We start from the raw sequence: 25,098 nt of genomic DNA, 5'->3' as shown, positions 1-25,098 counted from the left end.
GCTTTGCCCCGGGTCATGCGTCCAGCCCCGAAGGGCCGGGGCGCGGCTCTGCCGCCTTCCCCGGGCGGGGAGCTCGGGACGCGCTCGGTGGCGGTTCTGCAGGTCCTCTTGGCCGTGTTAGGGAAAACGCATTCGCCTCCTTCAGCTTTTTATGCCTCGTTCACGTTCTCTAGATCGCTTCCGGATCGTGCGGCTTCCTGTGGCTTTTCAAGATTTTGTTTAGAGGGCATTATCACAAGAAGAAAGGAAAAAAGAGGCATTTCAGGTGTAGCTGAATGTACATTATGAAGATGTGTCCCTTCTCTGTTATGACTGCATTAGTTAATATAGGAAATAGAACCTGGGGACTACAGTGTGACCCCTCTGCAGGGCCTATGGCTGTGTTTGTTCCTCTGTATTGTCTACGAGATAAGGGAAAATCTCTTGTCTTCAGGTTTGCATAGTACTGTGGTGTAATGAGGGAAACACTGGTGAATCTTTTTAGTGGGAATACATAATGCATTCCCTTTCTGTAGCTGTGTTAACGTCCTTACTATCTGTGTTATTTTAACCTGCTGTGACTGAAAGTGCATAAAGACTTAACACCAAAACTTAAAACTATGGATGTTTGTACCTGAACTTACTGGAGCAGATAACTGCACTGTACCAGTAGGCAAGTGGATCGGTAAAGCTGCAGCAGTCACTTGTTTAACAGCTGCCCTGAAAATCAAAGTCCTCCTGCCCTTTCAAGGCAGATTCTGACTCACTATTTACTGCTTCTGAATTAGGCACATGAAAATGAAAGATGTTCCTGCTGAGACTTTAAAAAGGGAAGATTAGAAGATTTCTTAATACACATGGTCAGAATTGCTTAGGTACAAATATCTCTTGTAGCGTTCAACTCAGTAATACTACCTTCTGTCTGTGGAGGTATAACCTCTGTATAACCTCTGAACTGAAACTTGAAGGAAACACTGCAAGCATGTCCAAGCTAGGAATTTCTCATTTTGTTTTTTTTTTTAAAAAAAAGAATAATTTTTTTTGCTTGTATGCAGGTGATTTTTAACTCTGCTCCTTTCTGAGGAAAAAGTAGTAAGAAGATCTATGCCATGTCTTTCTCATGTTATTTTGTAGCTCTCTGGATTTGGAGCAGTGTTCCCTCAAAGTGCTGGAGCCAGAAGGAAGTCCCAGCTGGAGCCTCCTGCAGCTCCTGGGAGATCGGGGTTGCACTGTGGTGGAGCTGGTGGAGTTCCTGCAGGCCCTGGAGCACACAGAGGCTCTCCAGTGCCTCAGCCAGTCTGGTCAGTTCTGGTTTGCGCTTTCACTGCCACTCTATATTTTACACTGGAAACACTGAACTATTTGTTTTCTACAATAAGTAAAAACCTCTTTAAGTGTTTGAAATCTAGTAATTTGTCTTCAGATGATTACCAGAGAAATTGGCTCGTGTGATTTTGAGATTAAGAGTAAGCCAAGTAGATAAGCAGGCTTAACACAGTATTGTTGTGGGCTTGGATTTGGCTGCATGGATGTGACAGGTGCTGCCCTTCCTGCTGCTGGCTTGGGTTCTGAATCAAACTGCGCCTTTGGGAGATGCGAACAGAACTGAAACAGTTGGATTAGGAAGACCAGCGGTGTTGCCAGCCATCCATTCCGGCTATGGGTTTCGTTACTGCAGTTCATAGCTCACCCTGACTGGAGGGGAAGGATATAATTATTGCCAGTTCTGGTGCCTATTGGATGCAGTGCAGCTTGCCGATTGACAGAAAAACAGACCATCTTATGACAGAGCTAGAGCATTTTCTACTAACGCATTCTACACTGTTTGTGAAGAAGCAAGCTGAAAGTAGGGCAATGGAAGGATGAGAACGTGAAGCCCAAGTGCTTCTTGCTATAGTCCAAAAACAGGCCCTTTTTTATGTCTTCCTTGTTCAAGATGTGGTGAAATTCAGCCTACTAGTTAGCTGCACAAACTGCTTCTCAGAGCAGGGAGTGGAAATGAGACTGGCAAGCTCCTTGCTGCACTGATAGCTGTCTTGTTCCTTGGACAGCATGAGAGAGGCTGAGAATGGTTGTAAAGACAACTTGGAAATATTTCAGGCAAGTGACGGTGATGCTTTGCTCCTGTTTTGTCTGGCTGAGGCTGAATGAAATGGAGGACGCCCAGGGTATGGTGAATGAGGGGCGACTGAGTTACGTGGTGGCTTAGTCTGGCTGAAGTGTTCTGCCATGGGGTCAGCAGGGAGAGAATTTTGCATTACCAGTGCGAGCAGATGGCGCTCGCAGGGGCAGGAGCTGAGGTGGAGGCCCAGGGGGTGGCATGCTGTCCTGCACAGCTAGTGCTCGCTCCTGTTCATTCTGCCAGTGGTGATTACTGGGGAACACTGAGAACAGGAGTGGTCCTGGGTCTCTTTTGTGCTGCGCTGACCCAAAGTGTTCTGCTCGCTCCATCTGTGATCACCTCCAGTATCGCCACCGTGGAATTGAGGTGTTTTTTTGTGGCTGTTGGTTGAGTTACATTTTGAAATATGCAGTGAAGACTAAATACAGTTAAAAAGACACAAACCTTTGTGAGCCTACAGACGTCTGGGTTGGTGAGTGTACACTTTGATGCTGCTTAGTGGTCTAGTTTGGCAGTGATACTGCTTTGTACTTCTATGGCAGAGGTGTATTGCTGCAAGCTGGGACATTGTGGTGTTTGCAGCAATGCAAAGGATCTCTCGGAGAATCACAGACTCCCAGAACCAAGTTCCAGAACTCATTTTTCCCCCAAAGCTTAGAGACTTGCCTATCACATTGGATTAACTCCATAGAAAATCTTTTTCCTATAAAGACACGAAATAGGAATAATAGTAACTTTAAAACTACTCCTTTTTGGTAGTGAGAAAGCCTAGATATCTTGTTCCTTGGGTCACCTTTCTGCCCCTTTTCTCTCTTTTTTTTTTCTTTTACCTTGTCACATCATGAACATGCTGGAAACAAATGTGAAGAGCTTTCTCGCAGACTAAGAAAAAAAAAAATGAAGCTTAATGCACAATTTGTGCTCTTACAGTCTAGTCCATGTGCAGCCTCGCTAGGTCATGGGGATTTAAACAAGAACCAAGAGGTGTTTTTCCTCCACGGGCAGGTCTGTTACTGTGGCAGTTTAGGCACTTCAGTCTGAACTTGAGTAATTGAGGCTGAATTTCCAGAAATGACTGAGAAGGTTTACTGGCATGTAAACGATTGGGTTGTAGTTAAGATTATGAGTACTTAATTTGCACTGCATGTTTCAAAGTCTGGTAACCATAATTGTCAGTTTGCTGTCTGCAGTGGTAAAATTTGAGTTTTGTATTTTTCAAGGAAAGCCTAAAAAGTTTTTGGGTGTCTTTGTAATCATTCAGAAAATTGAACCAGAAGGTTTTCTTTTTGAATCATTACATTCTGTGATGCTTGCAGGAACTAGCTCTATAGTGCTGAATGAATTGCAGGAATATAGATGAAACTGTGAAGAAATTATGAATCAGGTTTCTTAGAACTTGTTTGTAATGGTTCCAAGGAGTGCAAAATGCTAATCTTTCAGAGAAATTGTTTTTCTCAGTTATTTTTAATGAGATGTTAATTATGCAAATTGGAAGCGATTTTAAAGATTATTTTTTTAAAAAAAAAGGGAAGTTTCTGTAAAGAGCAATTCTTCTTAATTTTTCTGTCCTTTAAATTGAAATAATATAGTTCCTGTTTGTCTTGATTAATGCTACGTGATTGTGATGTTCAGAAACTGTACTTAACTCACTCCATTTATGAAAAACAGCAGAAGTGCTATGTGAGGAGCTGCGATAGTGATCTTCAGGGCTGGCGTGTAGAGGGAAGTTACTTCAGAGAAGGGAAGGCAGGGAATTTTCAGGTGCTGTAGCTACTTAGAAGTAGCTGCCTGTGCAATCAACGATTTCAGAATAAGCTCACATGTGGAGGAAGTTAGTGTAGCGCGCTTCCCTGCTAGACAAGGGTTATGTAATTTCCAAGTGCTGTATAATCTCTGTTTCAGTCTGTTGACCACATGGGTTTCTGCTCAGGTTTCCGCCCATCGATCAAATCGCGGCGGTTTCTTTCCTCGGGCATTCTCTGTTAGCGCCAAGTTCTGATGTGCTGCTCAGCCATTAAACAGGAGGGGGAAAAAAGCAGCCAAAAAGAGGACTCCTGGCACAGTGTAGTGAGAAGGCTTGGAGCAAATGCTAATTCTGAGTCTTGTGCTGGGATATTTGTGATCTTTTTTTTTTTACACAGCTTCTGGTTTATTCAATACAATCTGTCCCACTGGCATCGTTAAATGCATTTTACCACCTGCAGCAAGTAATGCTTTAAACTAATGATTGTTTGATGGCTTATCAGCTCAGTATTGCTGAACTTCTTGCTTGTAGGTCCATGTATTTTTTTGACAGCAGTGTGACGTTAGACTTGCTGTTCTGCAGCTGACTTTTTTTATCTCCCACCTCTTCTGTTTCTGATGACCTTGGTTATACTAGCAGATGTGGTTTTGGGATCATGCTGTAACAAGATCTCTGTAGTCTAGGTTAAGAAAATAACTGGATCATATCAGACTGGTGTCAGAATTCTGTTCATGCTATGTCCTGACAGTTAAAATTTGAAGTGGAAAATTCTGCCTTGCATATTGGCAAAAGAAACCCCTGGCATTGAGTTCTGCAGGAGACAGAAGCGTAAAACTGGCAGCGTTGGTTGCGACTAATGAGGTTATGTGAGGAATAGTAGAAAAATGCACTGCCTTGTGGTTAAGACCTTACTGCTTTGATCCATCCCTTAGGCTGTGCCTAATCTTAATCTGAAGGTTAGCCACACAAAGAAATAGTTGGGAATGAGCAAACTCCTGAAACTGGGAATACCTTTCTCAGAAGGCATCTGTGATACCCTTGGAAGTGGTATTTGCTCTAGTGAGTAGAGAGCAAGGGAGTCTGAAATGTCCTAACACTAAAATGTCTGAATGATCTAAGGTAAATCTTTGAACTCTGTAGACTACTGATCAGCTTGAGCATGGGGTTTGTGTAATGAAATACAATTTTGAACGTCCTTAGTCATGGAACTGATTGGAACTGTGTGTGTACACAGAATCACAGAATGTCAGGGGTTGGAAAGGACCTCAAAAGATCATCTTGTCCAGCCCCAAACAGCACAAACAAATTATTTTCAAGTATGTTTAATGACAGAAACTTTCTTTACACAAAGGACAATGTGAATGTGTATTTAAATTGTGCAACTGTATTTCAAAATAACTTTCCTCTAAACCTTTTTTAAAGGTATAAAGATTGTTGTACAGCCAGACTCTCAAGCAGTGCTCTCGGGTCAGATTGTCAGGCTGTGTTGTTGGGCAACAGGACACCCGTTTGTGCATTACCAGTGGTTCAAGCAGGAAAAAGAGGTAATAGTTGATGCAGAATAGAGATATTTTTTAAAAAAAAATAAATATTTTTTTTAATGGTGAAAATAATACATAATTATTTTGAATGATTTTTTTTTTTTAAGACTCTTATTTACAATGAAAGAAGATTGCTATCCATACTAATAAAAATAGAAGTTTAAGGAAGGCTGCACAATAACCCTGTCAATGTGCTAAAACAATAAAGTGGTTCCTTATATTCAGACTTCATCCTTAGAGGCTAATCTTGAGAGGTGACAGTAAGGAAACTGTAAGCTTAGTTGTTTCTCAGCCTACCAAGAAGTTTAACAGAGGCCACTGAGAACCTGCTGCGCTGACACAAATGCCAGCTGCTGCTCCTGTTGGACAGATGGAAACTGGTTTCTTAGCAAGGAGCAGTTGAAGGCCTGAGCTTGATGGTGCCACAGACTTCTCCAGTAATTGACATTTTTAGCTAATTTCCTATACTTTTCTAAAAGCTTATCAGAGTCATCCAAAACATGGCTTAAAAATATGATTACAGTTATTTCCTGCTCATTACAGTAAAAATAGATGTAGTAAAAATTATTTTTCTGTGAAAGACTGTTACAGTTTCCTAGTCGCAGTTGAATATATCGTAAGACTAGAACTGAATTTAACACACACGCTAGTTGGAGTAGTTCTTCAGAAATTATTCTGAGTTATCTGTGAAGCTAAGTAAAAACTGTGAATTTCAGGAAGAGCTTTTCAACTGGCTTAAAAGCTTAGAATTGTCTAAAATTGTCTTCTCATCCAAAAGTTTCAAGTAGATTAAGGGGTCGATGCTGGTGTTATGGACATTGAAATAAGTATTATAGTATTTTATCATGGGTTAGAATAGATCAGTCTAAATTTCCATATTTCTTGGTTCACCTGTAATTCAGGTTCCGCATGGTAATTCTCCAGAGCTGATTCTGAATCCAGTGAATGTCGGCGATGCTGGCTTTTACATCTGTCGAGTGAACAGTGAATCTTCCTTTGTGTTCAGTCGGTGGGCACGACTTGACGTTTGTGAGCTCCAGAGAACATCTCACGGTGAGTGGCAAAACCATCGTCTTCTGAAAGTCTGTCTCTCTGTCTGTCCTCTGTTGGAGGAGCCTGCGTCCCCCTGGGCGCCTGGTGCTGGCTTGCACAGAAGTGAAAGGGGGCTGACTAAGAACATGGTATCCAGTTGTTGGGCCCTTGTGCTGGTCACAAAAGCAGAAGAGAAATGAAGTTCAGTAGTGACGGATGATAATAGATAGATGGAAAACATACACAGTGTCAGAGCCCTTTAGTTCTTAGAGGATTCTTGGACCAGAAGAGCAATTAAAACTCATGTGGCGACTGGGCACAAGGTCTGTTCTGAATGTCTGCCCCATGTCTGGCCTAGTAGGCAGGGCTGTTTGTTTCCCCTCCATGTATGTGCTGCCAGTCTGAGAACAGAGGTATCTGCGTAAAGGAGAATCTAATGAGCTTCTCTGCTGTACTTGCCATCTTAGTTCTGCCTTTCTGCCTTAAAAGGAAATGAATTCCTTACATTTTGTTGAAAGAAACTAGGACGCTGCAAGGGAGGAAGAGAAGGTTCTGTAAACAGCTGAGTGAAAGGGAATAAAGTTTATTTTGACATGTAGAAGTGTTTTCTATGATAAAAGTTACAGAAAACTCTGCAGTTAAAAAAACCCAAAACCAAACCAGCACCATTATGGTAAGCCAGGGCCCCTGTATTTGAAATACCATCCCAAAACCCACGTCAGTCTCTTTACCAGTTATCAAGTCTTCACTACAAAATACAGCTTTCTTTCAAAAACACTGGTCAATGTGGATCATACACGTGAAACATCAGCTTGTAAAGTCTCTGCAATCCAAGTTTGTAATGCGCCAAGGAGCTCAGAGACGAGTAAAGCAGAGAGATCTGTCCCACTGTCCCTTGGTGCTACTGTGCAAAGGAAAGTGTCATCACCCTCTGATTGTCAGCTCTGGTGACAAAACGTGTGTCCGCAGGAACAGACTAAAAGTGAAAGGAGTGACCTCACAGCTGAGGTGCACAACCACTGGTGTGACTGCACGAGTAGGTCTGGGTGAGCTGCGGTCTGTGTCAGCTCGTCTGGCTCCTCAGTGCACACAGGGCAGCAACTTCTTCAGTGGAGTACTTGTGTGTGTGTGTGTGTAGTGGATGGTTTAAAAACTAATTTCCACACTTTGTTTCAATACATTTTATCACACATAGAAACTTACATTACATCAGCTGGACAAGTCTTTGATGCATTTAGGGTTTTCTGCATAGATTTCTTTCCCAGAGACATGGCTATATGGGGAAATACCAGTGGGTGACGTTTGTTAAGCGTTTTCAGATTTGGACCTTTTTAGTCTATTTACATTAAGATTTGATGCTCAGTTTAGAAAGAGAAGGAAAGGGATATGCTAAAACTAACAGATTCCAAGTTTTAAATTCTTATTCCTGTGTACACACTTGCACACAAGCTGGATCCTTAGTCCATCCTTTGGTAACCGCTCTCCTTTGTACTTGCTTCTTTCTCTGGTGCCTTTATAATCCTACAGGCAGGAATAAATAATGCAAAGAGGGCTTTTTATTTTTTTTGCTTATGGGGCATATTTAATGCCATTGCTACTCATTTTTATCATGCTCTTACTGGACAAGTAACTTCACAGAATCACAAAATGTTAGGGGTTGGAAGGGACCTCAAAAGATCATCTAGTCCAGCCCCCCTGCCAGAGCAAGATCACCTACAGTGGATCGCACAGGAACACGTCCAGGCGGGTTTTGAATGTCTCCAGAGAAGGAGACTCCACAACCTCTCTGGGCACCTTGTTCCAGTGCTCTGTCACCCTCACAGTGAAAAAGTTTTTCCTAGTGTTTTTGTGGAACCTCCTGTGTTCCATCTTGTACCCATTGCCCCTTGTCCTGTCATTGGACGTTGCTGAAAAGAGCCTGGCTCCGTCCTCCTTGACACTCCCCTTTGACGTATTTATTAACATTTATGAGATCACCCCTCAGCCTCCTGAACTTAATTTCATTACTGTTAATACAGTCTGTTCTAGTTACAGGAAGATGTGTCCATATATCATCTGTTCATGTTAATCTGTATGCAGATTGTCTCACCCTTTCTTTTTTTTTCTTATCGCCCCCTTTTGTTGTTTTTTTTTCCTAAGGGAGCTTAGTTGGTTTGCCTGAAAACAAGTTGCACATTTGTATTCAGCCTCAGCCACAAAACCTGGTAGTGGGGGACACTTTGGTGCTGGAATGTGGAGCTATTGGAAGCCCAATTCCTCGTTACCAGTGGTTCAGAAATGGATTTCCATTGGCAAATGGGACAAAAAATGTCTACACGGTAAGTTACTGCCAAGTATCAGCTTTGGAGAGCGAGTGTGTAACCACCTGTACCTTATCACATAAAGCTTCCTTGAAGAAAAGAACTTTGTGACTTTGATAATCTCTTACAGAAGCACTCGCTTTAAGTTGTTCTGTTCTGTTACTTGCCCGTGCTGTTCTGAGGCTTTAGGGTGTGCAGCTTCAGTTCTGAAGGTGTTTCAGGTGGTAGTCGTGGGACGTGTTTTGGATTGGTGTGGTACACTGACAAAGCAAAGGTTAAGTGTCAGCAAAAGTGAGCTGCTTTTTCTGTCTTGCCCTGAAAAGCACTTGAGTTGTACCAGCTCTTGCTCAGTGCTTAATGCATCTCAAACCTGTGAGGTGGATTTGCAGTCTTTCTTCAGTTCTTGAGAACATTTCTAGAACACAGCTTACTGAAGAGTAAGGTTGTCAGCAGCGTTTGGGTTCGTTTAGGCTTGCTTCTGGTTTTTACTCTTTCTTGTGGGTTCGAGTGAAGCCGATGTGGGTATTCTTCTGCAGTCTGGGAGGATGACTGTGACAATGCTTGCACAGGTAACTTGCGTGGATGTGGATCATCAAGGGACGTACTGGTGTCACGTATTCAATGACAGGGAAGATCAAGACAGCTGGAAGATAGAAGTTGTTATAGGTAAGGAGTTTGTGCTTGATATAAGATCAGCTGATTTATCAGTTTCTTCTGCGTTGTTAGAATTTATTTTTGAAGCTTTCAGTGTTAAGCATGTGCCTCCTGTGTTTTTAGTTTATCCTTTTGTTAAAGTAACTGCTTGCAACAAATGGAATTCTAGGGCTTTATCAGTTATAAAGTGCTTTGAGGTTTTTATAGTAACCAGCATAGAAATGCTACCACTTTTTTGGCGTTGCTAGCATGTACATAGCTTGTCAGCAGATTGCAAGCTGATTTCTTTATGTGTTTTGACAATTAAAAACAATTTAACCCTTGTTGCTGATAAGGACTGTTACACTGAGTCCTCTAGCAATCAGGATGTGCGAGAGTATTCATGGCAAGCAGAGTAAGTTAATATAGCAGAGTTCAGTGTGTGTGCATGTATTTGCAGTAAACTAAAGAGAAAAAGATCTGTCTGGGAATACTATTGCATAGTTCATATGAAAAGGTCTTTCCTATCCTAAGAAATATTCTGGTTTAGTGCTCCAGAGTTCTGGCGATAATTACTGTACAGTGTTGTGGTCAGGGCTGATTTATGCTGCTATAAAATGAGCTAGATTACGGAGGAGCTTGGAAGTGCCCTTTGTCTTCCACTTGTGTGCTAACTCTCATAACCGAGAGCAATTGTCTTCCAATTTTTTTTCCCTCATTAAAACACAAGGAAGGAAAGCTGTGGCAGTGGAGTGCACTGAAGGTAAAGTAAATCTTTAGTTGTGAATCAATTCTTAGAAATTAATGACTGGGGTGATCATAGAATGGCCTAGGCTGGAAGGGACCTTAGAGATCATTTAATCTAACCTCCCTGTCATGGCCAGTGATGGATTGTTAAGTGTATTGCTGAAAAGCACGTGTGGATTAAGAGCTTCATTCTATTTTAAAACACTGATGGGTGGTGCAATGTTCCTCCTGCATGTGCTTCTTTCTTCTGGGCCTTGATAACATGATTTAGAGCACATGGGAGAAAAAGCAAGCTACTTTCTTCTCTGTAGTATTCAAAGCTGATTGATTTTCTCCCTTTTTTTTGCTGTTTTTGTGTCCTGTGCTTATGGTTTCTGGTGAAATATGAAGATCTTGAGATTTCTTTGGCTGAGTTCTGGAAGCAACATCCTGGCAAGAAAAGCTGAAGATGTTTAGGTGACCTTAGAGAGCTGGACAGAGCTAGTTCCACTGACAACTCTGTGTCTGCCAGAGGTGTTTCCAGCAGCCTTTTTAGGACAATTTCTGTTCTCATTTGCATTGCATGCAAGTGCAATTCACGTACAAGTGACAGAGGTTTGTGGTGTAGCTTCCAAGACCGATCCCCTCTTTGGGCCTTCCCATCTTTCGTGGCAGGGGCTGTCAGCAGTGCAGCAGCCTCCTGCTCACCTGTGACGCAAGTGCCCTGTGAGCAGCAGGTGACCTCTATGTTGCCTGGGGGGCTACAGCCAAAGTGCAGTTTCCTGGACGCAGCACCATGCTGCTGGTGTGCTACGTTAGCATCGCCTCAGGTCGCTGGAGTCTCCCGCCTGGATACATGAGCTGGCTCTTGAGTCTGAAGAAGCTGGCCTCAGGCTCCCCTGCAGGGAGCAGGCCGGCTCTGAGAGATCCTGGCTGCTTCAGATAAATTATTTTTCTTTTCCGTGGTTTCCAGTGTTCTCAGAACAAGTAGGTGAAACCTGTGGTAGCTTAGAGTGTTTGAAAGTTGTATCTGAAGTCTTTCTGAATACGCGTGGCTTTACAAAGTAAGATCTCTTGCTCAGGATGTTGCTTTTTCAGCAGCCCTTCAAACATCTGTTTTTTCAGATGGGTGATTCTGATGTCTCGTTCCTTATGCATTCAGACTGCTTGCATGCTGGTGGGATTGAGGCACAGCATGTGGATTTGAGATCTATATTATGATGCTCTGTCTAGCATAGCTTAATTCTCTCCTCTCTGCATGTAGCATAAGCATGCAGAGGGTTAGACTTACAGAAATGCAAAGCCAAAGGCATATTAGAAAGGTAGTTTGTGTTCTAATATTCAGTTTCTATTATGACATGACAGTTACATTTTTATTAATAAAAAATTTATTTATTTTCTTTCTTGTTTAAACTGTGATTTTATTCCTCTACTTCACAGAGGAACTAAGTCATCTTCACGAACCAGGTAGGTGATACATTTTGAAAACCTTCAATTTCACATCCTCGTTTTATGTTACAAATCGCTGAAGCCTAGTTGTATTACAATATACACTTTATTTGGATAAGTGAGGATTTGATAGGGGCAGATATCGTGTTAAGAGCAACACAGTTTTCTAGTTCCGATAAATTAACTTGAAGAATATAGTGAATAGTAGGGTTGCTATCACCTCTGTAAGATCACACAAAGCTACTCTTTTATACTGCAAATACAGAAGGAATTATCTTTTGCTTGCTTGTCTGTGGCTTCTTTGAACTCCTAAGTTTTAGTGTGTTGCCTATTCAGATAAGGTGAAAAGATGTAGCTGTCTGGCTGTCACCCGAGATGTGCTGAGTTGCTGTAATTCTTAAATTCACATGAGAGTGAGCCGATGCCATTTGAAGCCTGTTTGAAGTTTGTTACAGAAATGTTGATCTGGAGTATTGCCCCATAAGGCATTGTCCCCGATACTGTGGTCCCAAAATCTCAGATCACAAAGTTTGTACCATTTCCTGGGTTAGACATCAAAGATATGCTTATTTTTGCCAAGTGTTAGCTTTAGTCCCTGCAGTGGTGCTGTCAGGACGTGTAACGTGTTACTGAAGAGCTTGCCCCGTGGCTGGATCGCTTACCTGGTCGCCTTGGCACAGTGCTGGCTCCGCCATCCCTGTACGGGATCCCGCAGAAAGGACTTTGCACGCACGGAGGGTCAGCCCTGTCTCGCGTGTCTGTGTTTCATTTGGAGAGGACGCGCTGTTCTGGACATGACTGAAAATGCTGGTGTGCACTTTGTAGGATTTAAAATTATACTGTAAGCGTTTAGTCTTCCTTAATTTGTTAAGCTACCTATTAGGCTGTGTTTGCTGGAAGAGGGTGAAAGAAATCAGATAAACAGCACCACCCCAAAACCCCACCAAAACAAAAAAAAACAACAACACTATTTTTGGGCCTGCAAGGAGTAACATATTAGATAAAGTTTAATTATGACAGAATTACTTTGGACTTTTAAATCAAGTGAACATATATCAAACTCTGGGAATATTGGCAGACTATGGCTGTAGAGAACATGTGGTTATTTTTCTGACATTGGTGTCTATGACTGTGGTTACTGACGATCTGCTCTTTTAATCTGTTTCAAGCAGACCTGCAAAGGCAATCAAATCACAGGCTTGTTGGTAAGTAGTCTCGTAGCTGTAATTGAACGTATGTATTTCATATCTAGCAAATAGATTTTGCTGCTTCTTCCACTGCTGGCAAAATAACCATAGTGCATGCAATTATCTGCAGGGAGGGACACTGCTGCGTATTTTTATAGTCCTTTATAATGCTTACATGCCCTTTCAGTAGTAAACTGTGGTGAGGGCACCAGTATTTTTAGTGACTCGGTGGAGCATGTAGGATTCCTCATCTGTTTCAGTTTACTCTTTCAAATTCCTCTGGCTACAGCCTTAGCCAGTGTGCTCCTCCCTTGCTCTGAATACTTGGAAAGCTGGAGGTGGTGGTATCAGGGTGATGTGAGTAAAAGGATTGGTGGTCTGTCTGCTGTTCCTCGTGCACTGCATGGGGATGCTTCATCCTGAGCTGGAGCTCATACAGATAGATGGATAGCACGTGTGTTGCGAAGAATAGTTGCTGGGAGTTTTAATTTCAATTTGTGTGGTAGACTTGACTGAGCTCAGACATGTTGTCTTCTCGATGCCATACCAGCTGGAAAGGCTGCTGGCCTCCGTCACAGTTTTGCCACTCTCGAGTTCATCAGTGTGAGAGGGTGTGTGAGAGCTCCACGGTTGTGGTTCATCTTTGCTAAGTTAATTAGAAAACTTGTACCTTTAAAAGTGGTTTTCAGTGACAGTTTGCCACTCAGTCTAAGCTGTTTAAGATAGTTTACGCTGTTCACGACCTTGTAGCTTTTCCAGCTGCAAAAATGTTGAAAACTGCTTGTTTGAAGGAGATGAAATGTTAGACACTGAGGCTACAGAGAGGGATTCTCTTCTCATCTAGGTATGGGGGATTACTGATGCTGCAGCAGGTTTGGGACGTTGACGTGATCTCATTTGCCGCCAGAGCTGCGGGACAATAGTTTCTACTGGAGGAAAGAAGCAGCAAACCCAGAAGGAAACACCTTCCTTCGAAAAATGGCTTTTCTGTAACTTAGTGTGCAATTTTGGGATGAAAATCAGGCTAGTGGTCTCTAAAGCGTTCCTGTGAATGTGCCTTTTTTTCTCTTTTATATCTGTTTAGTTTACTTATGACAGAATTACTTCAGACTTTATTGAACCAAAGTGATCATTTCTCAAACTAAAAGTATCAGTAGACTTGCCTCTGAATTTTGTAAGTTTCTCGTATTTCATTCTGTTTGACCAGAGCAGCAGTAAAAAGAAACCTTAACAAACAGAAAAAAAGACGTTTTACTTCTGACCTCTGAATGTTTCCACCTACATGTACTATGTTTTAGAGAGACACAGAACATGGGAGGTGGAAATGTGAAAGTGGACTTTTGGGGTTTTTTTTGTTTGCTTTTTAAGAAGCATTAGAAAATTGGAGGCTTTGTGGTAAGTACACTGGCCATAGCTTTGGCAACTTGCCATAAGAATTTTCATGCTTGTTAGATTTCTTCTTGCATGGGGGAATTCAGCAATTGTCTCTGCTTTGAGAAAATGAAAGAAATGGGAGACAGCCTTAGTCACAGGTGATCCAGCCTGAGATGTATGTCAGCTGTCAGACCATGCTGAAAAGGTTTTTTTGGATGAGAATTGAGCTGTGTTGTGGACTTTTAAAATCTTGTATTGTGCCTGAGGTGAGATTGAGTTATATTTTCACTTTGGAAGAGACTAAACTTAAAGATTCTGACCGCATGGAGTACATAAACATGATGTGGTTTTGTTTTTCTTTTGTCTTTGCAGCAACAGACAAGGTAGCTCTGCTGATAGGAAATATGAGCTACTGGAATCACCCCCAGCTCAAGGCACCGATGGTAGATGTCTATGAATTGACAAATTTGCTCAGACAGCTGGATTTCAAAGTTGTTTCTTTGCTCGACCTTACCGAGTCTGAGATGCGAAATGCAGTAGATGAGTTTTTACTTCTCCTGGACAAAGGAGTCTATGGTAAGAACATGTGATACCGCTTCTGAAGTAGGCTGGTTTTGTGATATATTGAGTGCACAGACACACGGTACTTACCTCTGCCAGCTCGCTGTATGTGATAGCAAAACAAACTTCTTGCTAAATAACATATAAGGAGATTGAGGAAAGCAAATTTAAAACACCCACAGCATATCCTTCAGCTCTGGTTAAAATGTTAGTGGTTTTTTTTTTATTTTTGGGTAAAACATTTGAATTTTTTCTTTAACCACGCATACAACTGTGGTGCACCTTTTTGTTTGATAGTATTGGCTTGTTTGTCTGCTAAAAGCTGCTGCATCTGTACAGCATATTTGACAACATGCTCTGCGGAAGGATGCACGTTTGTACTCAGGAGTCGTTAGTTTGTAGAGTCTCTTAAGCAGGAGCAGTAGTCTGTTGTGTCACCCGCATTGCTGTGTTATGGCAGCGAGCTAGTAGCAAGAGTAGTTGCAGCTGTGTAGCTGTGTAGCGGCAGCGTACAAGGCTGTGTGTAGCTTTGGGCTGCAGCCCCTGCTGCCCTCGGGAGATCTCGCAATACCTCCTTCATGAACTTCTCTCTCTTCCTCTGTTCCCTGTGCCTGCAGGTTGATGATCTGGTTGGGGCTGGCCAGGCAGGCTGCTGCCTTGCGTTTCTGTTGGGGAGGTGGGGAACAGCCCGAAGCACAGCGTGGAACGTGTTGTGGGCTTGCTGGTGGGACCCTCCCGTTCACTCCGTCTCTCTCCTGGATGCCAGCAGAATGCTCTTTCCTTCTGGATTTCTGTCCTTCTGGTGCTCTGCTCTGGGAGGGGCTGCTCTGCTCTTCCTCCTCACTTGGCCGCTCCATGCAGAACAGAGGAAGAGGGGGCTTTGCTTTGTCGTGGCAGGGAGCTGTACTCTCCTTCCAGGTGTGCTGAAGGGAGAGTGGGGCATAGGAGCAAAGCATATCTCTCCTGAAGGTAAAACAAAAAACAAATGAAAATACACAGTACAGAAAAAAGAGAAAGACATTGTGCTTTGGAGTTATGGCATAACACAGCACATCAGATGCAGTACTTCTTGCCCTCTTCTGCCAAGTTGTCAGGTTAAGTAGAGATCTGTTTTTTGAATTGCTGGTTTGTTTTGGTTATTGCGATACTGGCCTGGCAAGCACAGAGTTTGTCATAATGCCCTTAACAGGGCCTAATGTCCTTAGCACAGCTTAATTGTGGTTATGCTGCTTAAGTGGGCAGCAGCCTTTTTTTTTTTTTCCCTTAAACTCTTCAAACTTAAAAGTAACGTGCCACAAAAATCCACAATTTGAGATTCCTTGTCTTGTATAAACTTGATTTTGGGCAAGATTGTGTAAACAACTCCAGAAATCAGTTAGAACAGAGACCAAAAGGTTCTGCCAGTTTTCCAGAATTCCTATAGTAACACCTACCTGAGAAAACATTATTTATCCTTTTTTGGAACGCAAGGTCAGATTATTTGTTAGTACGACTTTTTTATCAGTATGTTACTTGATGCTCTGTCTGTGCAGAACTGGCTGATCTGACATTGGACATTTATGTCAGAGCCAAAACTTGCGTAACATTCAGGAGGTGGCACTGGGTGATCTTTAAGGTCCCTTCAAACCCAAACCCATCTATGATTCTAAGACTGTTATGGCAGCAAAGTTCAGTAGAGTTTCTGATAGCAGTTCTCTTGGTTTTGTTCCCTGGGACATAGGTGTGCTTATACGCTTGAGTGACCTTTTAGATTCTTGCACTTTCTCCTTTTTTTTTTTTTCTATAATCGACATGAATTTAGAAAATAAAGTATTGAAATACTTTAATGAGTTTCTCACTGGCACCATATGAAAGCTCTTAAAAGGCATATTTCTGCAGTTGTATTTTAACAGCAAGCTGATATTTCTGAGAGGGAAGCAGAGCATTCTTTCAGTAGTGTTTGGCAGTAACTGCCTCAATTTAAAGTCACTTTACTCTTTTTTGATAGTGACTGTTGACAACTATTAATGGTTTCAAGCATATAAAAGACCCTCTCTGTGCCCAAACAGATAATGATTTATTGTATTTTTGCTGAGCATAGCTCCAAATAGAAGAGGCACAGTGGCCCTCTTACACTTATTAATGATGCCTAATATGGCACTGGGTAGTTCCTGCTCCCTGCCAGGAAAGTGGCATTTCAGATGCTGTTCCTTAAGAGCAGGAGTAGTAAACAAAGTGATGGTGATTAGCTCCTCTAACGTCTTAGTTTATGTTGTTCTAAATGTAGGGTGCAACTAACATTGTGTCTCACAAAGGTTAAAAGCATAGTCTCGTATGTTTTACAGGCTAAAATAGTTGGGCTGGGTTTGTGGGGTTTTTTTTAGTATTTTTTTTTTTAAAAAAAAAAAAGATATCACTTAAATGCTGACGTCTGTGAGGAACTTGAGCCCACTTAAAATTGTTGTGTCAAAGTGTCTAACGAGGCCCTCCAAATATGTTGGCCCTGCTTACTCTGGGTATGCAGAGATTTATTTCTGATCTTGAGCTCAACAGTCATCAGACAAGCATAGCACAGTCATCTGCCAAGGATATAAAAGAAATGTAGCCGTTACTTCTGAGGTATTTCTATTAACTGAGGACTCTGATCAATCATATTTTACATGAAAGAAATTTGTTTCCTTCAATCAGTCTAATTATTATCTAACATACACTCATATATATATATATATATATATATGGATATATGGGGAGGGGTGTGTGTATATATGTGGGTATAGAATCTCAAACATAACCTTGATTTAGGTCCGGATCCAAACTCTGTGGAAGTCAAATTTAAGAGTTTCCTTGTAGCTTTAAACTGTGATGTGGATTCAGGCATTTGCTGTTTAACTTAATTTTTAACTCTCTTGAAACTACTTGGTCTCAGGGAGCCACTGAAATCTCATAAATAGCCCAGTAGTACCTTTATATCTTTAGATTTTTAATCATACACTTTAAATTCTGTGCTCTTTAAAGATCTTACTTTTACTTGAATTGGTCTGTTGCCCTTTTCCAAGAGGGGCAGGTGAGCAGCTGTGGGGCTTTCACCTTAGTTCAGGTGAAACCCTGCATCCTGGGGTTCTCCTTGTGTGCCCTTACTGGCTGCTCATCTTGCCGGGGCATTTCCCATAAAAAGTGAGTGAGCAGCGTTGATTGAACACTGCAATTTTTAGGAGCCTGGAATGGCTCTTAGTGACTTGAGAGGTCCCAGGGAGTAGAGAACCAAAGGCTTCGTTTGCAGGGCTATAGTTTTATATTGGTATTTCTTCACAAAAAATGCAGGGCTGTGAGAGAGAAGTATTTGCATTCGCTGCAACTATCTGTAATGAAGAGGTAAAAACGTTCAGCGTACCTGCCTACACAGGCAGATTTCAGCCTGGGTCGTTTTGGTGTGTTAGAGTAAGGCTTTTTTGGTTTTTCTGAATGTTCAAGTTTTGTAGTGACATAAATGTCACGGCTATTTTTAGTAAGAATGATGACATAAGAAGACCATACCTGCAGTCAGCATCAATTGTTATCTCTCTGGTGACTTCTGTTCAGCTGCAGCACCAAGATCTGACCCATAGACTGCTTTATATAGACCTAAAAAAAAAAATCATTTTTAGAAGATGGAACTTGTCACAGACAGTAGGATACTATTTAATCATACAAACTTCTGGTCACTCCATTTTATGGCAGTGTGTGAAGTTTCTGACCATGCTGAAATTAGTGTTCAGTGTGCTCCTGCTGGAACTGTTTTTTCAGTCACATCTATTTTGACTCCTCAGGTTTGTTATACTATGCGGGCCATGGCTATGAAAACTATGGAAACAGTTTCATGGTTCCTATTGATGCTCCAAGCCCCTACCGATCCGCAAACTGCCTGTGTGTGCAGAACATCCTCAAACTCATGCAGCAAAAAGAGACGGGACTTAACGTGTTCTTACTGGATATGTGTCGGAAAAGGTACAGTGCCGCGACTTGTGTGTAGGGAGAGCTCACAGCGGGTGTTGGAGGGATGTGTTTGCTCTGGGACAGAGGGTGAGGGTTTAATGACTGTCGTTTTGGGAACCCACAGTGAAATCCATTTTGCTTGCTGCAGCAACAGGTTAAAACTGAGTGTGTTTTTAAAATGAACAAGTAAAACTGAACAGCCCCCTTGGGAGAACAGTGAAGAGTCTTGAGAGAAAGCTGGATTTCACCCTGAGGAGAAAACCCTAGTCTAGGCTGAGCATTTACTGCGCTTGGGAGTTCTTGGTTCTGAGATTTCAGAGCCTGCACCCGAGTGCTTCTAAGGGCAGGAGGGTTTGTTCAGAGCCTTAGTTTACCTTTGGCCTCACATGGACCTGTGAAGCCAGAGATTGGACTCTGTTTCCACGGATACATACTTGCCTCTTGATTTGAGTGACTTCTGTTTCTTTCATTGTTTGAAAGCTACAAAGTGTCAGTCTTATTACATAAAAGTGAAATTAGGCATCTTAAAGAAGAAAAATTACTCTTACCCTTGCATCATTAACCATCTTCATTATGACAGGGAGGAAGGAGAATCCATGTGATCAAAGGCATGTTAATTTGACAGAAGGGCTCAAGTGAAGTGCTTAATTTAGAAGTCTTCAGAGGAATGGATTTTTTGGACTGCTTTTATGCCAGGGATGTTGTATCTTTATTTAGATTTTAAAAGAAACTGGTTTACAGACTGGCTCAGGTTGGAAGGAACCTCTGGAGCTCCTCTGGTTTATTGAATTTTTCTAAACAAAGTGCTATAAACTTGCACTTGAAATCAGCTTTTCAGTCAGCACTTCTGAAAATTGGTCTCTAAGGCATATTTCGTAGTAGAAAATTGCTGGTGCTTTTGTGTTTGTAGAGCCTCTGAACTTCATTGCTAATGAAATGCCAGTGGCCTAATTCAGCTTCACAATCTGCCATCTAAATATAAAATACAGATACATAAGCATCACAGTAACTATGGAGACACCGTGTATTGGGGGAAAAATAATTTAAAAATCATGTAGTTTCTGTTGTAAACTAAAATGTCTAGTTGCCGGAAATCATTTTGAAAGAGGTTGGTGAATATAGCATGCCCTCATCTGGGTAATGCATGGTGTCTCACCGTGTTTTTGCATTGTCTTCATGAAAAGTTGATCATGCTGATCTTTGTCTTCTAGCAGTCGGGATTGATTTCAGAATTGTAGGAGAGAAAAAAAAGCTTTTTTTTCTGAACACTATACCGTTTTGGTATTTTGAACAACCGAAGAGTTTGTTACCATTATTAGTTTTCAACTTATTATTCTACTTCTTGTGTTTCCATTTATTGCAGAAATGAATATGATGACACAATTCTTATCTTAGATGCTCTGAAGGTTACGGCAAACATTGTTTTTGGATACGCAACGTAAGGAAATTTTTCTCCTGCTGTGCCACAGAGGTTTTGAAGCCAGAAGTGAGATTGTATAACTCATCTTTTGCAGAAAAATACTTTCTGTGGTGTTAAAGGACCAGTAATTTATACCCCTATCTGTGTCCCAGTATTATCTTCTCTGTGTCATTCTTTAAATCCTTCCACAGTCTAGCTGACCATGGAAATGCCTTGGCACCATGTATTTCGTGTTCCCGCTTGGCTACAGGGTCACAGCACCGGCAGAGCTGTGTTCACAGAAAACCAGGAGCTGATCTTGGTCTAACAGTTGCTTGTAGGATTGCTCCATTCATCTATCACTCTAGAGATGAAAAAAATGAGAGAATAAAAAGCAGCTTTGACTCTCAGACCCGTAACAGGTCCTGCACGTTCCTGGTGGAACTCGCCGCTCGGTGAGCGCCTACGGGAGGCCAGGGACAGGGGAGCACCTGATGAACTCTAACCTGTGTGCTGTACTCTCTTCAAACATCTGTCTCCTCTGTTAATGCAAGTTAAAATTCTAGAAAAAATGTGTTAGAGAGATGAATGAATTATTGGAGGAGTAGCATATGGATTGTCCCCCGTGCTTCTTATCCTAGTTGTAAAGACCAAAGTTACAGCTGCAACTGAAACTTGAAGAGGTTACTTAATAAATAACCTCACTCTCTTGGTTTTCAAGTCATGTGCAAATGCTGTTGAATAGAAGTAATCCAGAGCTTTAATGAAGCCTGTGAGGAATTGAAGCATAGGAAGAGTTTGACACCAGCTCTGATCTGTGGCTTGATTGTAAGAGAAACCTTCCCGTGCTGAGCTGCTTGTAAATGAACCTGAAGAGCTGCTTGTAAACGAACCTGAAGAGCACAGTGGCCTTAGACACAACCTGATTTTCAAATTGCAGGATGTCTTTCCCCCATTCCCGTCATAACTTTTGCTCCTGTTGTCCTCGTGTTGATCTTAATCATGCAGACATTTCAGTGGGTTTTTTTCCTGTCTGGTACTGGTGATCTCACAGGTGCCAAGGAGCAGAAGCTTTTGAAATTCAGCAGTTGGGGTTGGCCAATGGAATCTTTGTGAAGTTCTTGAAGGACCGTTTGTTAGAAGACAAGAAGATTACTGTACTGCTTGATGAGGTTGCAGAAGGTGAACTCCAGCTCACTGCACTCAGTCTTCTCAGCCTCCATTACTAGAAACTTCTTCTTTGTTTAAATGTCATTCTTCGCACAGGAAACGTTATGCTGCTTTTAAGCTCTTAGTGCATTTTGTTAAAATAATGGCTGTTATCGTGAAGCAGGTGCTGCTGGGCAGCATGTTAGCAAAGATCAGGATGTTGTAAATTTGAAATTCTTCAATAGCAATCAGTTTTATACTTCCCTGCTTAGTGAACTGTATTTGTTCCAAGTGAACTATCGGTCCACAAAAATTACTTTTCTATCTTGTGGTGTCAGCTACTAATGGTAGTCCAGTCAGTTTTTTAAATGAACGTGGAAATGACTGAGTCCCGCCTACCTCAAAGACTGCTGTAGTGATGATACTCATTTCCTCTCTCCTGAAGGGTATAAGTGCACATACGAAATCCTCGAGATTCTCAGCAGGCACCTGGTCTGTTGTTTTAGCCTTAAGCGAATGAGCAGCTGAGCAGTGAATACTTCTAAACCAAGTTTTCATGTGTGTGCTGACACTGGTGTAACCACAGCAAGCACACAGCACTGCAGGGGCGTACTTAATTTAGTTAGGTTTTCAGGAGCATTGATTTTGAAAGAAACTACATGCATCTTATTTTTAGATATGGGCAAGTGTCACCTTACCAAAGGCAAGCAGGCTTTGGAGATCCGCAGCAGTTTGTCTGAGAAAAGGGCATTAACTGATCCCATTCAGCAAACCGTGTCTTCCGCAGAGTGTCTGGCACGGAACCTGCAGTGGGCCAAAGCGCACGGTACGATACACTCTGCTCTTAGGTAATCCTACTGGCACTATGGGAAAAACAAGAGGAAGTACATTCCGTAGTAATCTCTGGTCCGGGGGTTGTGGTATTGAACAGAAATGGACGAAATACAAGCTCATATCTGAATTTTAGTTAATACGTTCAGATCTTGGAAACTTTTGGGTTGAGGTTTACCTCTGCACGATATCGTAAAGAGCAAGGGGACGTGTAAAGCTCCTCCTGAGTAAGCGTATTTGAGACTATTCAGAACTGTAGGGGAGACTTCTCTGATGTCTGCCTCTTGCGATACTATCCCAGGGGTCTGTGTCTCGCAGGGACACTTCGAAGACATCACTATTCTCATTCTAGGCAGTGGAGTTTAAGATGATTTTATTTTTATACATAAACACATTGGAGTGCATTTTAAAATTTCTTTGACAGATTAGGCTGAGGGTCAAGGGGTGGAATTTGTAAGATGAGTCATTATGCAGGCAGGAGTGGAAAAATCAGTACAAAGCATACAGACAGAGGATGATGTCGTTGGCCTTGAGCACTTTCAGATCTATTCCTATGGATTGAGGGAAAAAACAAACATAAGAAGAAATAACGCGCAGGCTGTGCTTTGTGAATGTGTGTATGGGCTGTGAAAGGAAAAAAATGAACCTGAAACTCATTCTGCCGTCAAGTCGAAAGGTTTTTATGATGCTATAGCTATGTTTTGTGTCAGTTAGATATAGACCCTGTAACCTTGCTGCTCAATCCCAGGTAGGCGAGCAGCTCCTGGGGTCAGTAAGCCGTATCCCGGGGACGGCAGGTGTTGTCCACCAGTTGCACAGAGACTGTAAGGAAATGGGCTCAGCAGCGATTGTGTCAGCTCTCTCTGTTAGCTGCCAGCCTAGTTTGCCTCACTGCAAACCTGGAAGTTGATTCCTAGGGGCAGGGCAGAAGGAAGAAGTCTATCACGTTTTTAACTTTTGAATCTGAAAAGGAAATTTAAAAAATAGGCTAAGTTTTGTTTAGAATGTAATGATATGTTACTTCTTCGTAGAGCTGCCCGAAAGTATGTATCTTGAATTCAAATGTGGTGTTCAGATTCAGTTGGGATTTGCAGCCGAGTTTTCCAACGTCATTATAATCTACACGCGCATAGTGAAGAAGCCCCCTGAAGTCGCAGTTTGCAGAGCCTACGTTACAGACTTCCCTCTCGTAAGTGCTTCCTGTTGGTGTCTTGGTGATCTCCCTCTGCTGAAGTTGAAAGTTATCTGGTCTGTCTGTGTCAAACTGACTTTTGTCATAAAATGGGTCTAAACTGTTGAAATAGGTGCTTAATGTGCGTGTGTCTGTATGCATGAATTTACGGGTTTTTTTTAAAATGCATATTTTTAATATATATAAAAATACACATGAAATTAACCTGGGGTCATCTTTTTCAAAATCTCCTTTGTTGTTCATTGGTTAATATCAGGTATTTGTATATTTAACAAGTTAAATGCCAGTAGCTCCTGTGTGAGCTGAGGACACATCTGCCGTGCAGGACAAGGTTTCTTAGGCTTTAGTTTTACACTTCTTTGCACCTGGGTGATCCTGTCCAGTTCCACTGGTGTTAGTCAACTGACCACAATGAAGTGATGGGTAAGAGTGAAAGAGAAAGCTCTTTGGGTTAAAAGCCTCTTCTTTTTTGATGTCTCTGAAAGAGGATGTGGGGCAGAAAACCTTTTTAGATAAACAGGACACTTGTGATGCTTTATAAATAAAATACTTGAGTTAATGTGTGTGATAAAGACATGAGTTTGTAGCCCACAGAATTAGTGTTATAGTGCTGTACTTCACTGTAGAAGTTCAGTCAAAAAACTCAACCCTGAGGCGAGTGCACCAAGCTTAGCAGGAGCCATCAGCGAGCAAGGGTGACCCGCCCAGAGGTAACCCCTCTGCCTGGGGCTAACAGTGGGTTCAGTAGCTTTTGCAAGTACTGCAAGACTGATGTTCTCTTTCCTTGCAAGAAAGAGAAAATACTGACTTGATGAAAGGAAATACTGCAAACTATTTTGTGATCTACAAATTCTGTGCCTTCGATTGAGTTCTCCTTTCCTTCTTGCAACAGGACCTGGATGTGGATCCCAAAGAGGCCAATAAAGGAACTCCTGAGGAAACAGGAAGCTATTTGGTATCAAAGGACCTTCCCAAACACTGCCTCTACACCAGGCTGAGTTCACTGCAAAAACTAAAGGTTAGTATATATATTACTACTCACAAGTTTGTTCAGATAGTTCGGATTAATCATGTTGCTCTGCAGTTCTGTTGAGGTAGCTGTGTGTTGTCTGCATGATAAGTAACGTGTTCTTTGGAGGGAAAAAATGACTAGTAGCACCATTATGGGGACTTCAGTTTCTTGGCTGAAAAATAAAAGCCAGGGAATAAATGCATATGCAATCCGGTTAGTGTCGTGCAAGGCACTTTGCATTTTCTTGGCTGATACTAAACTTTGACAAGGTGATTGTTTTCATGAAGCTCACCCGTTGCACACTGCGGGGACGTTCCTGTGCCCTGTGGTGCAAGAAGGATGTGACACGAAGCAGAGCTGCATACTCTTAATTCAAGAGTTTCCTGCATTGTTTATTTGAGGAGGAAGAGTAACTATTTTTTCCTTCTCTCTTCCCTTTCCTCTTCTGCAGGAACACTTGGTCTTCACTGTTTGCTTGCACTATGAGTATCCAGGAATAGACGATGCAATGGATGAAAGGAAGGAAGTTAATGTTGGGAAGCCCCTTATTGCTAAGTTAGGCCTTCATCATGAATTCAAAACCAGTAACTGTCTCCAGACCTGCTGCATGGCTGGTAATCCTTTTCATAACCAGACAGAATCAAGTCCAGTGGCAACTACGTACTATGTGCCTGGTCGTTGCCAACCAAACTCCTGTCCCGGCGTTTCCAGTGCAAACCGCGTTGGCCCAGGCACTGTCAGACAGCCCGAGGCGTGCTCCTGCAATGGCACATCAAGGAGATTAGCTTCAAGACACAAAGTACAGCATTACTTGCTCCCTGTGGAAAAGAGTAACGTACCAGTAGAGACCACTGATGATACCGTTGACCTGGAATTCCTTCTCTCTGACAGCCTCCAGTTCTCTAAAGAGCAGTAG

The 25,098-nt window shown here is 42.1% G+C and overlaps 1 protein-coding gene across 1 annotated transcript; it reads left to right on the top strand.

Annotated features, from left to right (window-relative positions):
• Positions 1 to 15: 15 nt before the first annotated feature.
• MALT1 (mucosa associated lymphoid tissue lymphoma translocation gene 1) lies at positions 16 to 25,098 on the top strand. The gene is made up of 16 exons (XM_009874500.1): positions 16 to 116; positions 1,114 to 1,280; positions 5,268 to 5,389; positions 6,289 to 6,439; positions 8,558 to 8,736; positions 9,288 to 9,384; positions 10,082 to 10,114; positions 11,518 to 11,544; positions 14,460 to 14,663; positions 18,434 to 18,611; positions 19,963 to 20,037; positions 21,053 to 21,180; positions 21,824 to 21,973; positions 23,010 to 23,167; positions 24,063 to 24,188; positions 24,634 to 25,098. The coding sequence occupies exons 1-16, from the start codon at positions 16 to 18 to the stop codon at positions 25,096 to 25,098; spliced, it is 2,361 nt and encodes a 786-aa protein (XP_009872802.1).

The sequence above is a fragment of the Apaloderma vittatum genome, unplaced genomic scaffold (genome assembly GCF_000703405.1).
Source record: "Apaloderma vittatum isolate BGI_N311 unplaced genomic scaffold, ASM70340v1 scaffold29718, whole genome shotgun sequence".
Classification (NCBI taxonomy): Eukaryota; Metazoa; Chordata; class Aves; order Trogoniformes; family Trogonidae; genus Apaloderma; species Apaloderma vittatum.
This window is presented reverse-complemented; position numbering and strand designations above follow the sequence as displayed.

Bases quoted from the DNA above. Each gene is read 5' to 3' on its own strand.
- MALT1 (XM_009874500.1), top strand. From the start codon at position 16: ATGCGTCCAGCCCCGAAGGGCCGGGGCGCGGCTCTGCCGCCTTCCCCG. The intron at 18,612-19,962 runs GTACAGTGCCGC...CATTTATTGCAG, and splicing joins CTGGATATGTGTCGGAAAAG to AAATGAATATGATGACACAA. The intron at 23,168-24,062 runs GTAAGTGCTTCC...TTCTTGCAACAG, and splicing joins ACGTTACAGACTTCCCTCTC to GACCTGGATGTGGATCCCAA.